Source organism: Dreissena polymorpha, chromosome 9 (assembly GCF_020536995.1).
Source record: "Dreissena polymorpha isolate Duluth1 chromosome 9, UMN_Dpol_1.0, whole genome shotgun sequence".
Taxonomy (NCBI): domain Eukaryota; kingdom Metazoa; phylum Mollusca; class Bivalvia; order Myida; family Dreissenidae; genus Dreissena; species Dreissena polymorpha.
This window is the reverse complement of record NC_068363.1, coordinates 50,028,066-50,043,858: the sequence shown is the minus strand read 5'-3', so window position 1 is coordinate 50,043,858 and position 15,793 is coordinate 50,028,066. Positions and strand designations below refer to the sequence as shown.

At 34.0% G+C, this 15,793-nt stretch overlaps 2 protein-coding genes across 5 annotated transcripts in view; one reads left to right on the top strand and one right to left on the bottom strand.

The window, feature by feature from the left end:
* The window catches only part of LOC127846488 (uncharacterized), a 496,240-nt gene that overhangs the window by 260,685 nt on the left and 219,762 nt on the right, over nt 1-15,793 (top strand). The gene's annotated exons all lie outside the window — the stretch shown is intronic.
* The window catches only part of LOC127846486 (A disintegrin and metalloproteinase with thrombospondin motifs 18-like), a 146,893-nt gene that overhangs the window by 73,349 nt on the left and 57,751 nt on the right, over nt 1-15,793 (bottom strand). For both annotated transcript variants that reach the window (XM_052377758.1, XM_052377757.1), the window contains exon 2: nt 11,201-11,324. In XM_052377758.1, coding sequence (XP_052233718.1) covers nt 11,201-11,324 — 124 coding nt within the window. The remainder of the gene's footprint in view (nt 1-11,200; nt 11,325-15,793) is intronic.

The following is a 15,793-nucleotide window of genomic DNA, read 5'->3' as shown; positions in this document are numbered from 1 at the left end:
CTCAACATTTGATTATTTAGTGTGTACTGTCCAGCGGGTGATAGTGTTTGTTCAAGTGTCTTATTGGCACTCTTTGTAACTGTGAAAAGATGTGACAATCACAGAAACAACAGGATGGCGTTGCCAATTAAGTGCGATAATGGATCAAAGGGCATTGACAAAAAATAACAGTTTGGATATATTTTTCGGCGTTTACTCAGATGGTCTCTCACAACAAAAAAACTATACAAATCAAGGTATTATGTTTTACTTCTATCAGTAACGATACGGATACGGCGTGTTTGATTTGAATTGACTTTAAAAGAAATATCAAATTGTTGGCGATATAACTGTTTTAAAAATACCAAAGAAACATTTAACCGAAATCAACAGAATTCAATGTTCTCTGCGCTACGCAGTTTGTATAAAAAATCAATACTTGCACACTCGTATACCTTGACCTTGTACATTGCCGCATAATTTTCGCGCTCTTTTGTCGGGAAATATACATGATGACTATATTGAAAGCATTTGTAAACGTCGTGTTAACATTAAAACATCGGAAGTGTGTTTCGGATTATAAATTTTTATTCTCATTTGGGAATTTAACGGAACATTTATACTTATGGTATATTTGTTTTGAATTGTATATTAATTTGTTACAAAGCTTTACGTGTGAAAAAAATGTTTGATAATATTATGCATTAATAGCACAATTTCCAGAAGGAAAAACGTTTTTTTACATGAAGGCGTATGACGCAATAAAACGTGTTTTTTTTGTAAGATCGTATTGTATCAATCTAAATTTAAATACGCTCGTCCAATGAAAGCTGTGTCCCACATTATGCGCTGTACTCTTTACACTTCTGAAAAATGGCGTAGTCATATGGTTGTTTTAATGAAATTCTCAAACATATTTACCGACATTAATGTTCAAGATTATTTTTTTGATGTTGGATTATCGGATAATTGTGAACATTAGAAGCGTTATGTACATGTATAAAGTTATCGATACAATTCGGTTTCTATGCATGAATTGGCGTGTCATCGTTGTCACTGCGATCACGGCGAATTGCGGCGAATCGCAGCGAATCACCACAACATTGAGGGGATTTAGCGCGAAGATTATCTTGCTCTCGCGTGACGAGTCACGGGAAATCGCGGTGATTTTCCACCCAAAAAGCAAAATGCTCGCCTTGACTTCGCAAATTAGGCAAAAATCACAGATCGCGTAGTGTAGATCCAATCCCATTCAGTTAATGCTTCAACAATCAAAATCGAATGCATTATGCATAGCAGCCAAGTTTGATAAGCAGCCATAATCACAAATTGCGGAGCAAAATGCATGATGGCCTTACAGGCCAGTAAAATTTGTTTCAACAAACTGTATCTATGGTAACAAATATATTAATATATTTTACACATTGTTTTTGCATCTGGATTGACCTTACTACTGGATCTAGCGTACAGTGTGTGCAGATGTTTAGACATTAAAATTGTTTGATGGACTGGTCTCGTAAAAACTTCCTAACATTGAGTTTTAAGGGACCTACACGTACGGTAAGTATAAAGCACAGTTATCAATGGACTTATCCCTGAAAAGCACGACGCTGGTTCTTTATATCAACCAATGATAGCTTACTTTAAATCATAACGGTTGATCCAGTGTGTGATTTTGAAAGGATTATAAATGGGTCAGCTTTATTTGTACCTGCAGATTAGTGAGTTTTTCCAAAAAGTAGTTTTTTTCTGGGATACATGTATTGCATAGCTTACTGCCAGTTAATTAACATCAATTTCATTTCAATGCATTTTGATTATCCAAATACAGTAACACAACATTCAGTTTCTTATCCTATGTTAATGTTTGATGTATTGAAAACAATTTCAATACATCTTTTTTATCTATTAATAAATCGTCACATGTAGTGGAAGTCTTTCAGTAACACTGCCTCAGATGTTAAACTGAATGACACTAATTTCATAAATAATCCATTTGCAACAAATTGTGCTCAGCTATATGGCAGAAGCTTAACATATTCATTACTTTAACAAAATGTGTTCAGAGGTTTTGGTGCATTGAATGTTCTGCTATGTTAAAAACCCATTTCACTAAATTAGCAAAATTAGCATGAAAATCTCATGAACAGTTTGGTTGTGTCTGTAATAACAGATCTAACAACATTAACAACAATATCTTATGAATCATTATAAAATACACTTTCAACTTTCTTACTTTCATTCAAAGTAATGCACCTGAATTCGATGTTTATGATGATATAAACTGATCATTTTTCCTTAAAAAACATATTATTTGCAATATTTTAACAACTTTTAAAAATGTATGAATATTTATTATTTACTTGTAAATTGCCTTGTGGAAAAGTGAAACATGAACCTTGAGACGATGAATTTGCTAGGGTAAAATATGTTGTGGATTTTTTTACTTTTTTATAAAGCATTATTGGGATAATTGTTTGATGCAAAATTTGAAAAAGTTTATTCTTTTTGGAGAAATGACTAACTAAATGTGATTATCATTAGTTTTGTATATACTGAATAAGAAAGACAAAAGTCAAGATCAAAACATTAGTTTGGTTTTATCAAAGATTTGGTTTAACAGGGTATGCCATAGATGTCATTGCGTAGTAAATTTTCAAAATATCTCGAGAAAACTGGGCTTGATGAATGTATGTTTATTGTTGTCGCAGATAAGCATGTGCATTGCCACAGGCTGCTTTGGGTCGTCACTTTCAGCATTTTAGTCTCTTAAAGCCCCGTCACACCGCAATTGCCTCCTTACGGCGACTACTGTGTCTCTACGACGTCCTTAACACAACGCCATAGAACGATTTCGGCGACTACTTTGAACATGTTTGAAAGTGGTTGCTGTGGGCTCGCGTCCTAAGCAAATTTCGGCATCTTCACAGCGACCTATTGCGTCCCTCCAGCGTGTATGGCGTCCTCACTTCCACCTGGGTCGCCGTAAGGACGCAGTAAGGACGCCAGTCGGGTGTGATGGGGGTATTATACACACAAAATCCAGTTATGACGGAAATATCATCTGTACTACTGCATACTCAAATCTGGGACAATACTTTTCACACACGCATTAAACCCGTTTTTTCCCATAGACGGGCTCAAATTAATTTATTGGTACATGTTTCAATTAAAGTATATCAGAAAAAAAATCATCATGAAATGTTTGATGTACATGACCTCTTTGCACTGATTATGCGATTATGATTGATCATAGACAAATCTAATGCTACTTTCAGCGGGATTGACTGAATCTACATTTTAAGGATGGAGCGCCAAACTATCGTAACAGATGCAGAACTGTAGGGCAGATACAGAAGTGTCATACTAAACCCTTACAAACACCTGATGGCATAAAAAATAAAATTATACAAAAACCTTCAGTTCGGTTTCAAATACCGCCAACTTAAAACCTATTTTTTTTATCTTGGTTGTGGTTGTGCTTTATGAATGGGGAAGGCTCAATCCGGGTATTAAAGGCAGACTTGAATTCAAATTACCTTCTTACATGAATACTAGTAATTGATAATCACATTATTTAATGTTGCATTACATAAGTATAGCTTTTCATTAAAAAGCCAGTGAGCTGTATTCGAGACTACTAAGTGATGTAGACATGCAAATAAATGCATAAGAGCTGTTGTCGATAATAACTTTCTACGCTGCATTAAGCATGAGCTTGGAAGACTTAAATGTTCGCTGGAGTGAAAAACATATCAACATTTATCAACAAAAGACATTTATAGATGAATAATGACAAAATGAGTATAAATTTCTAATATATGGGGACTACAATCAAAGAAGCAATTGTAAATCATAAAACATGCCAAAACATCATAAAAATTGAACACATTTATGGCAGTTGTATTAAAGAAACAGTATGAGTTTTTACGGCTTATTCATTTTATGACACAGGTTGCACATACAATTAAAAGGTGACTAAATACTTCTTCTAAGAAAGTAAGATGGTGTTCTTGCCATGGACATTTCAGGTTATTGCAGTATTTTAAGGACTATAAATTATCACAGTATTGATTAATATTATATATTACAAGTAAAGAAATAACAATATTATATAGTTTATATGAATTATAAAGTAAATCACCACACAATTAGAACAAACAATAATTTTTGTAAATTATATTAAGTTAAAAATTATAGAGCAAAATAAAACTCTTTTATGGAAGTTTTATTTTAAAGTAGGCAATTGACAGTGGGGGTAATCACGTGATAGTCAAGATGGCGACGTTTATACCGAGGCAGGTATTTTTCACCGTTTTAAACCCTTTATTACTTCTGTTTATGTTTAAATGACGCTTACTTTCCAGCCATATCAGTAAAAAGGCGATCAGCGTTTATTTTGTATTTAAATTCGCTTTATATCTCAACTTTACTCCCCGCAAATTTTCTTAGTGGAGCCCTAATTAGGTCATCCCGCTAAGAAATTTTGCACCGAGTAAAGTTGAGATATAGAGCGAATATTACTGTGAAATAAAAGCAAGTTACTTTCTTCCCAATATGGCTGGAAAGTGAGCGGGATGAAAAATAATAATACAAGTAATACAGGATATAAAACGACGAAAAATATCTGCCTCTGCATGGACATCGCCATCTTGTCTGTCATGTGATTACCCTCTCTGGGCAATTGATGTTGCCATATAATTTATTTTTGGCAAAACTAATAATGTATTACATAGTGGTTGTCATGGTTATGCAGCATGGTCTAAATATATTATGTTTAATCATCAAGTTAACAAGTTCTCATCATTACAATAAAACAATTTCACAAAAGCAGACGATTGTATTTTTAAATTCTCAGTGAATATGAATGAACCAGCAGTTTAATATTTCCCATAATACTTTAAACGATATTGCAATGCTGTATTTTTGTTAATAATTAAATTGCCCAAAAGGGCTCAAATAATATAAGCCATTCTTTGCTTAAACAGGGCTTAATACATGCACGTAAAGAATATTCTCAGACTAGTCTGTGCAGTCTGCACAGGCTAATTAGGGACAACATTTTCCTCTGTTTGATCCCCACTGTGGGAGCGTTCTTAAGATCTTCCCCAAAGACACCAAGTTCTGGTTCTATAGGCGCAGAAAACGGACTCGAGAGCGTTTTAATAAGCATGAGGTTTTCGATGCAATCAAGCTTAAATAAATAGGTTAAAACTAAACTAACAAAAATCCAATCTAAACGGAATGTGTTGTTTCACATAGGCCTGAGCTATGGCGCAGCTTTTGTCTAGGAGGATGCTTTCATTTTTGGGAAGGGTTGACACACAGGCATTTAAATATGTTTCCCCACAGCGCGACTCAATTATTCTTGTTTGAACAGCAATCAAACCATTTGGATACTAATATATATCCCAGAAACAGTAAACTAAACAATTTATCAAATCCATGAGATATTCATATGGAAAAAAGCATGCCAATTAACCAAACCATTCAAAATGTGTCTCAATGATACTAATATATAAAAAGCTCAATTTCTTTTCAATCACCCAGTACATCCAAAAAAATTATGTTTTTGCTCTTGAATCTAAGGTTACACTTCATTCACAAAACTCAAGGATTGCAATCTGTGTCAAGAAGTTATTAAGTTCGTCAAAACAAAATCTCTCTTGTTAGCAGGACATGTGACAAATACAGTTGAAGTTTAGAGTCTTTTAAATATATTCAATTTACAGACATGCTGTTATGGCATAAATGTTATCAGAATGAGGGAAAAGCAATTTAATGGCTTAGATTTCTTTCGTTTCTTTTGTACGCCATGCCACACCCTGAACGTTTTTCAATAAAGGGCTTTTTGATTTGTGTATTATTTGCTTTGATGTATTTTAGGGTCGGGATATATGGGTGGGCCATGGTGATAAATTGAACAAATCTCAGTGCTGAAACCAATGACAATTTGGTAATAAAGACAGTGTCAAATAACATTTATTTAAATGTAATGGCCAATGATCTAGAAGTTTGGCAGAAATTATCTTCCTAATTGCAACCTCATCAATCAACACACAGAAAACTCATTGAACAACACACATAGAAATCGGTTAAATTAATAACAACTTTGTAAAATGTAACTACATATTTTCCATACAAGTGATCACTGGTGATTCCTGAGCCTAGAAAGAATTAACCCATTGCATGCTGGGAAATTTGTCGTCTGCTAAAATGTTGTCTGCTGAATTTCTAAAATTAGCATTTTCTTCGATTTTTTTCAAAGAATATTATCAGAATAGCAAACTGTTTGGATCCTGATGAGACGCCTCATTCTGTGGGGTCTCATCTGGATCCAAACTGTTTGCAAAGGCCTTCAAAATTCAGTTCCAGCACTGAAAGAATTATTATCTTCAGAAGGGTGCTTGTTCCGTTTGTGCCAAGTATTTTTTGTGTTTGCTTCAAGTTAACACCAAGCCATTTTGATCATAAATATGATTTATTTTGTATTTCTATTTAACAATACGTGGTTTTCAGTACAACAATTGTTCATTTACATCATCTTCTCTTACAAATTAGTAGTATTCAGTTATTTTTACTTACTTACTTACGCTTAAAGTCATAAAAACATTTGGCAAAAACATTTTGCATGCGTACAGTAAAAGCAGTATTTCATTTGTTCTAAGGTCGTACTTGACAAGTTATCTTAAAACTCCAAGATGGCATTTTTTACCCAAAGTTTGTATTTCTTCACCAGTTCCAATGCTTTGAACATCGCAGTGAGGACTTTATGACACGGACCATTCATTAAAAAACTCCTGTAATGGATAAGGTCACTCCTTTATCAAAACTATTCAGACCAGTGTTTATTCACAAAAATACTTCAAAAATGTTCAAACCTACAGTTTGGTGATGAATTTTGATCTCAAAGATCAAGGCATTTAAGTCCTTGTTTGTCTGACACCCAGTGAAAAGTGGTAATCAAGATCTCCAGTGATAAGTGCTCCATTAATCAGGCATTAATAGATTAATAGTTCCTTAATGTACAAATAGTGGTTGCTGGAGTGTAAAATGCAAGGTCAGGGCCTTTTTTGTTTAAAATTTTGATAGGCCATGGCGTAATTGCTGTTAATAGAAAATAAAAAAGACAACAGGTCCATTATAAAGTATGAGTTCTATATATATTACTAAAGTTTATTCAACAATTATGTAAGATTAAAATTATTCATACTTTCTTATTAATTTTTTAAAATAAATCCTAATAACTCTTTTTATTCTCTGTATCATGTGCCATTGTCTCTGTGTTGTTGCAAATTACACAACAATTGCATCTTATTTTATTTTAAACCTTTTTCTTCAAGCTTGATTGTATTGAAAGCCTAAGGCTTATTACAACACTCTTGAGTCCTTTTCCTGGGTAGAACCAGTATTAAGACGTAAGACTTTGCGGATCAGCAGGTTGACCATTTCCACTATGCAATGGCAACGTCGTTAAGATTCTATTAAAAATGCCATTGCCTATTTTTTATTGCAAACAACACAATTGCACTTTGCAGTCCACAGGGCACTCCCAGCTCTTGCAGATGCAAACAAGAATGTCAAACTGTCAAAAGATATGCCCGTTTGAAGGTTTTGGACAACTTGATAACTTTACCATGACCCATATTTGAACTTGACCTACATAATAAATAATTATCATCTTGACACTACTTCTGACCAAATTTGTTGAAGATGGGATGAAAACTACTTCAATTAGAGAGCGAACACCATGCTAAATGCCTGAAATGCACTAAAAGACCTTGTGACCTAGTTTTTGACCCGGCATGACCCATATTTGAACTTGACCTAGATATCATGTAGACACAACTTCTGATAAAATTTGGTGAAGATCAGATGAAAACTACTTCAATTAGAGAGCGGACACCATGCTAAATCCTTGAAGTGCACTAAGTGACTCGTAACCTAATATTCAAACTTGACCTAGATATTGTCTAGATACAACTTCTGACCAAGTTTGGTGAAGATCTGATGAAAACTACTTCGAATTATAGAGTGAACACCATGCTAAAACCTTGAAATGCACTAAGTGACCCTGTGACCTAGTTTTTTACCTTGCATGACCCATATATCGAAATTCACCTAGAGATTGTCTAGATCAAACTCATGACCAAGTTTGGTGAAGATCGGACGAAAACTTCAATTAAGAGAGCGGAACCATGCTAAATCCTTGAAATGCACTAAGTGACCCTGTGACCTAGTTTTTTACCCGACATGACCCGTATTCAAACTTGACATAGATATTGTCTAAATACAACTTCTGACCAAGCTTGGTGAAGATCTGATGAAAACTACTTCAATTAGAGAGCAAACACCATACTAAATCCTTGAAATGCACTAAGTTACCCTGTGACCTAGTTTTTGACCCAGCATGACCCATATTTCAACTTGACCTAGATATTGCCTAGATACAACTTCTGACCAAGTTTGGTGAAGATGGGATGAAAACTATTTGAATTAGAGAGCGGACACTGCTGTGGAAGCCGCCGCTAGCCGCTGCCTGCCAGCCAAGGGTGAAACTATAATACTTTCCGTTTTCATTGAGCGTATCAAAACACACACCAAACTTAACAGACATTTACCGATCGAAATATTGTTTCATAAATATGTTTCGTATCCATCCAACCATGTGCTTTCCAGCTTAAAGTGCCAGTATAAGTCCACTATGATATCACTGAAGCATTTTGTTGCTCCTTAGCACATTAAGTATTTAATTTTTATATCATAAATCCTTCTGTACTCTATTTTAGAAAGTTTTAGCTGGTATAATCATGATCTCAAACATGGATTCATCAATGCCAGATGGCATTATCAACATAGGTGAAAGAACACTGATAAACTCTTATAACTTCAATAGGATTGCATATTCCAAAAGAGTTGACAAGTGATTGGCTTTTTTTATTCTCTATTCTGACCTAAATCAGAGGCCTTGCAATTTGACAGGTACTGTGTTTATAGTAAGAGAACCCCACCCTAAGGGATTTCTGAGATGTTTTGGTGACAAGGATTCTTTGATACATATTGTAGATAACCATTGTGTCCCAGTTTGTGTGTGTGACACTGATCTGGTACATATTTTTTTAAATATTTTTTACAATGAGTCATTGCAGATAAATTGTAAAATGGGAATTTTTCTGTGGATTGTATGGGTTTATACATGTTCTAAGAGAGACATTAAGAGGAAAACCAGATATTAAGATATAAGTATTTATTTAATTGTTGCTTTACACTTAGATTTAAACACATTTGTTTTAATAAAGAAATAATCAGTAAAGTATTGCGGTCATAATTTATAATTAACAGTCGTCACAATAAAACTTATGTCCAGGCAAGTGAAAACTAGAGCTTTGTCACAGACGTGACAAATACCCCCACATGCCGAATTGACACAGAATATTTTGCATGTTGTCTTCACAAAAAACAGCGGACACCATGCTCAATGTTTAAAACGCACTAAGTGACCCCGTGACCTAGTTTTTGACCCGGCATGGCCCATGTTCGAACTTGACTTACACATCATCTATACCTTCTAACCAAGTGCGGTGAAGGTCGGATGAAAACTACTTGAATAAGAGAGCGGACACCATGTTCAATGTCTAAAATGCACTAAGTGACCCCGTGACCTAGTTTTTGATTTTTCTTCGATTTTTTTCAAAGAATACTATCAGAATAGCAAACAGTTTGGATCCTGATGAGACACCACATTTTGTGGCGTCTCATCTGGATCCAAACTGTTTGCAAATGTCTTTAAAATTCGGTTCCAGCACTGAAAGAGTTAAAACATGAAATGCACATACAGTGTCCCTATGTGCTTGTCAACTATTTATAATTCTTGTTGAAATCATAAAGTAATAATTTAAAAATGGATTCAACCAGGGGGACAGTGTTCATATTTTCTACAACCCTTGGCAAATGCATACAACAATTGTCAATATGATTTCTTACCTAGATGCTACACATAATAAATCATTATAATTATAATAAAGAAGACGGTATAATTGATTGCACTTTTCCTTATGAGAACAACATTTACTGGGCGTTCAAAGAAAATATGAAAGAACAACTGGAAAGATGTATTGAGAAACAAGATCTGCTTCAAAAAAGGACATTGACAAATGTTAAAATCTCCTATGATGGAACATACATAATGTAGAAACCCATAAATTACAAAGGGAAGGCCGATTTGATTTAGCACCTGTAAAACGTAGATCTTGCATCTACTTTACATCTGTGCTTCTTTGAAAATGAACATAAAACTGACAAATTTGCATTTCCGAGAAACATTAACTGTCCGACATGTCAATTCTAATATGCTAAACTATGATACTCAAGGCATTATCATATTTTAGTATGCATGGTAAATATTTTGAAATTGATTTTATAGTGACAGCTTAATTTTAGATAGTTCAAGGGCTCTAACTCTTCAATTTCTTCATTTTTTTTAAAGGTTTTGGATAAAAGGTAAATCATTTAACCAATCTAAGAATCTTTAAGCCAACAAACATTTTCATGAATGTCAGCTAAGATTAGGTGAGAACCATTTGATCTTCTTAAAAGCAGTAACTATCGCTTACTGATGACGCACAGAAAGAAAGACTGGCATTCTGTGAATGTTATATCCCCCTTGCTGTCTGCAATCTGAAATTTTCCATGGGGGGCATACAAATAATCCTCCATATAATGGCTTGAATTCAGGATAATACAATCATAGTACCCCCTGTGATTGATGTTAGCACTAAAGACTTTTGGAAGGATGGCATAATCACTCACAATGTACTTATAGACAACACTTATCACAGAATAAAGAGAAAACTGCTATCATTCCATTGACAAAATGTTTCTTCAATATCAGTGTATTTATTTTCAAACTAGGCCTAAGCGTTCTTGAGTTATCATCCGGAAACCATTTTACTATTTTGGGTCACCATGACCTTGACCTTTGACCTAGTGACCTCAAAATCAATAGGGGTCATCTGCGAGTCATGATCAATGTACCTATGAAGTTTCATGACCTAGCCCCAAGCGTTCTCGAGTTATCATCCGGAAACCACCTGGTGGACGGACGGACCGACCGACAGACAGACCAACCGACAGACCGACATGTGCAAAGCAATATTCCCCCTCTTCTTCGAAGGGGGGCATAAATATACAGGCTGCTTATATAAACAAGAAGAAGAGTTACCTTGATCTTTGACTGTTGTGTGATGTTGAGTATTGCCATCATGGTTACTGTTGCTAGATTTGTTGCTATGTTGGTTGCTATAGTGATGATCATGAGCCCTGGAAAGTCCTGACACAGAACATACCTGAAAGAAACAAACAAAATACAAACATAATTTTAAGCTTATTTCCAGTTTGAACCCATCACATGCAAATCCAGCTATTATGAAAATAACAAATTTACAGACTGGGTCTGTTGGACAAAACGCATTGATGGGTCATTTTTCACAGCTACTAAAATCATTGATGTATTGTCTGACATATCTTAAATTATTAAATGATCAGGAATTAATCTCAATATATATCAAATCATTGACTTATTATTAAATTTTGCCCATTATCATTGAAAATCAATTACCAATTATGCAATTATAAACAAAACATCTTAAATTGATCATGCTCAGTGACCCGAGTGAGAGGATCATACCTACAACCTTTCAATGACCGATGGGACAAGTTCATTCATCATAACTCAAATAACCCTGTCCCATTCAGAAGCAAAGTAAAAATGGCTATGTGCAAACATCATAAAACCAGAACAGTCTGCGAGTAACTTGCAGTCTGTTCAGGTTTTATGCTGTTTGCTGCTCATCAGTATCTTTAGGCTTGGAGATGATGCCTCAAAAACTTGAATCTAATAAGAAAGGTCTAAAATTACATGTAGCTTGTAGGGACAACATATGCGTGAAAATACATATCTAAGTGGTAAAGGGATAAATAATCAAAGACACACTCAAAATAACTAGAGTTGTCCAACAAAGAGGCTCATAGAAATGCAAAGGACTAGAATGATTTATTTAGAGGCATTTTAACCCTTACCACTTAGATATGTATTATCACACATATGTATTCCCTTGGAAAGTTTTTATTTAATTAAAGACCTTTCTTATAATATTAAATTTTCCAAGGCTTCATCTCCAATCCTTATAAACTGATGAGCAGCAAACAGCATAAAACCTGAACAGCCTGTGAGTTACTCGCAGGCTGTTCTGGTTTTATGCTGTTTGCACCTAGCCATTTTCATTTTGCCTCTTGAGTAGAAAAAGGTTAATGCAGCCTATACACTTCAAAAGTTAGAGCAATTCAAACATGAGCCTTGTTTGGTCATTTTTTGCATCAAAGTATGCTTAAGTCGTGACAAATATTCATCTTTTAATCAAACGGCAATTTAAGGTCTTGAAACAATTTTGCTGCATAGTTTTGTTTTACTTCAACATACTTCAATTAAGTGATTTATCACTGAATGATCTTTATAGGCATGCAATTTAATGTAAATTTGGTGTAAATTTCATATGGTAATTGTTGGCAAAAAATTGAAAACAATTCAACACTCAGCTAAACTTAAGATTGAGTCATTTTTACAGGTTGTTTAGTACAGTTGTTTATTTGCTTCATCATTGAAAATGTATTTTAAATGTGCACTGTAATTGTTCTATGAGTTCTATAATTTCAAATCTATTTTGTCCATTATCCTTTTTCTCGTCAGAAGAAAATTGAAAATGTCTTTTGCAGCCAGCATAAAACCAGAACAGCCTGGGAGTAACTTGCAGTCTGTTTAGGTTTTATGCTGTTTGCTGCTCATCAGTATCTAAGGGTCTGAAATGTAGCCTTAAAAACTTGAAAGTCTGTAATAAAATTTAACTTTCTATGGGACTACAAATGCGTCAAAATGCGTATCTAAGTGGTAAAGGGTTAAAGGAAGTGCCTTTTAATCTGGATGATAATTCTCATGCATTAAGCCCTGTTTTCCCAGAGCTTGGCTCATATGTGGCAGCAGATATGTGATTTCAATCAAAGTTTTTACAGCTATAATGCAACATGATTCCAATTTCTCCAGCAGATCACCAGTTTTTGCAGCTATTACATTTTATACCATTTCTCATGATATGAAACACAAAACCTTTAGAAATTAATGGCTTAATCTGAAATAAATTGTGCACAAAGTAACCTGCGATATAAAGACACAATGTAAATCTGAGGAGTATGTACTTGAAAAGAATAGTACACATGATATATTATCTGCCTCAATTATAATTAGAATCTGAAGTTATGACCAAGACTGAAACTTTTGATTTGCGATAAAATGGCCATACCTGTCAAAACGAATTGCAAAAAAGCATTGGCCATATTTCATTGAATAACAATGAAGCGTTGGTTTTGCCACGCAGTTTAAAAATCTACACAAGATGGTAACAAGATAAAAGACTTTCAAAAAAACATAGATTATTATATATCAAAACAGTGTTTCATTCTGTGAACTTCATTCGCTTAAAGTCTTCATCAAGGTTTTCTCTTATCAGTTGTACCAAGAATTGTATAAGTGTAAACCACCCATTTTCCTTTAGGTGTGTGTGTGAGTGGGGGAGGGAGGTGGCAACCTGAGTATGTAATGAACGTTTCTGGAAGATGCCTGCCTGACACAAGCTGTTTCCTAGGACTTGAACCCAGCTGGTGGCAGCCTGTGGACCGTTTCAATAAACATCATTCACATTTACGATACATTTCATTTTTCGAAGATACATATTTGCTGAAGTCCATATCATATGATTATAAATGTTCAGTACTTAATTAATTTCATTGGCATCTCAAGCCCCGTATATATTTGACGAGCTTGGCGAGCTTAAGTTCGTCTACTTATTAAGATTTCAAAATTGTCTCTTAAGTTAAAATTGTCGTACGATCGTTTATGAAACGGGCCCCTGGATTTCATGTCAATATGATGAATGATATAGCCAAAAGGGAAAGGCAAGAAACCGTCTTGGATCACATTTTCATAGTGGTGTAGTAAGTGTATACAAAATAAAATATATTCAGAGAAATAGAGACAATATTAATTTAACAGAAAAGTTAATAGTACATCAGATGTAAACATATCACTAATATTATAATTTAAAAAGTTTACGTTAAATTAATATGTCCTCTTTATTGATACCCATGCACAATATTGGGTGTTCAACACTTAAGTTACAATTGACAACTTGCTTAATTTTCTTTCTTTTGTCCCCATTTATCATGAAACATGAACACCCACTGACAAATAAGTCCTTAAATGTCCCCACAGGCATAACATTTCCATGTTTAATTTTAACATTATATTTAACATGTTTGGCATGAGGTTTCCAACTTGGACAACAAACATGGCTTCAAATGCATAAATTTTTCTCCAATAATTAATGTAGTATTTTTTGTATAAAGACTATCAAGCATCTAATTAGTTAGCATAGTGAGTGATCTTCCATTTTCCTTTTAAAGATTTTTTCTTACTGCACTATAGCATAGTAATAATTGTTTTTGGATATGGATTTGTCATCAAACAACAATGCATTTTTTTGCACATTAAGGTATGCATTAAAATAGAAAATGCATTTGATATTATTCAAGACAATTACGCATACCATTGTATGTGCAATGTTTCAAATTACAACTTACGTCAGATTACACTATATTTGGTAGCAGTTTCATCACTTTACATACATTTTTTGACATTGATAGTGTTTTTATGTTAATTGAATACAATAAAAGCATTCAATAGCAGGTTGTATATAGTAACAGTTGGGCAGCAGCAATCAATCAAATTGATCCGAAATGAAACAAAAGTGCAATTTTTATTTGCAAAAAACAATACTGTATCAAATACACCAGATGCAAATCTTTACAAAATAAATAAACATCAGTTTAGGCTAATCTGATATTACGCACAAATGTCTGCATCGATGTTTACGAGTTTATTAACAAAGGCTGACACATTTATATGAAAATTTGGTAATTCTCAGACACCAGTCGAATCTCAGCTATTCAAGTTACATTATTTAATAGACGCAAACTTTTATGTAAATGTGTCAGTAATATTGCTCTAGAGTGTCTTTTCGGCACCAAACAAACCATCAAAGATCTTCAACAACAATAGATTTATACTCAAATGATTGTATAGAACTTAAAACAACCTGTTCTCAGGATATAAATAGGAGCTGAAAAAAGAATGATGTTCTGCTTGGATGGGTGCTTGTATATTGTGAGGACATGGGGACTTGTTCGCAGATTTAAGTACTTTTACCAATACAACATTTTTAACCCTTTACCACCTTAGTAGATACGTATTTTGACGCATTTGTAGTCCCTTAGAAATTTAAATTTAATTTTATACATAAGACCTTTCTTACTAGATTCAAGATTAAAAGGCTCCAATTCAAACCCTTAGATACTTATGAGTAGCAAACAGCATAAATCCTGAACAGTCTGCGAGTTACTCGCAGGCTGTTCTGCAGGTTGAATGCTGTTTGCAAATAGCCATTCTCACTTTGCTTCTGTGATGGAAAGGGTTTTAATCTAAATGGCATATCAAGATAAACAAATTGTTCTTTATCTAGATAATTTAAATTTACTTTTTTTCAGATAAATGGGAAAAAAATCATTGTCAAACTGTGAACTGGTACCCATAAATAATATTTTAAGTCTATTGTATTTGTAACTTACTTAGATAATACAAGATTTATGAGGTAGCTGATACCAATCAAAAGATAAGATGTCATCATTGAATTCAACACCTCAACTTTTA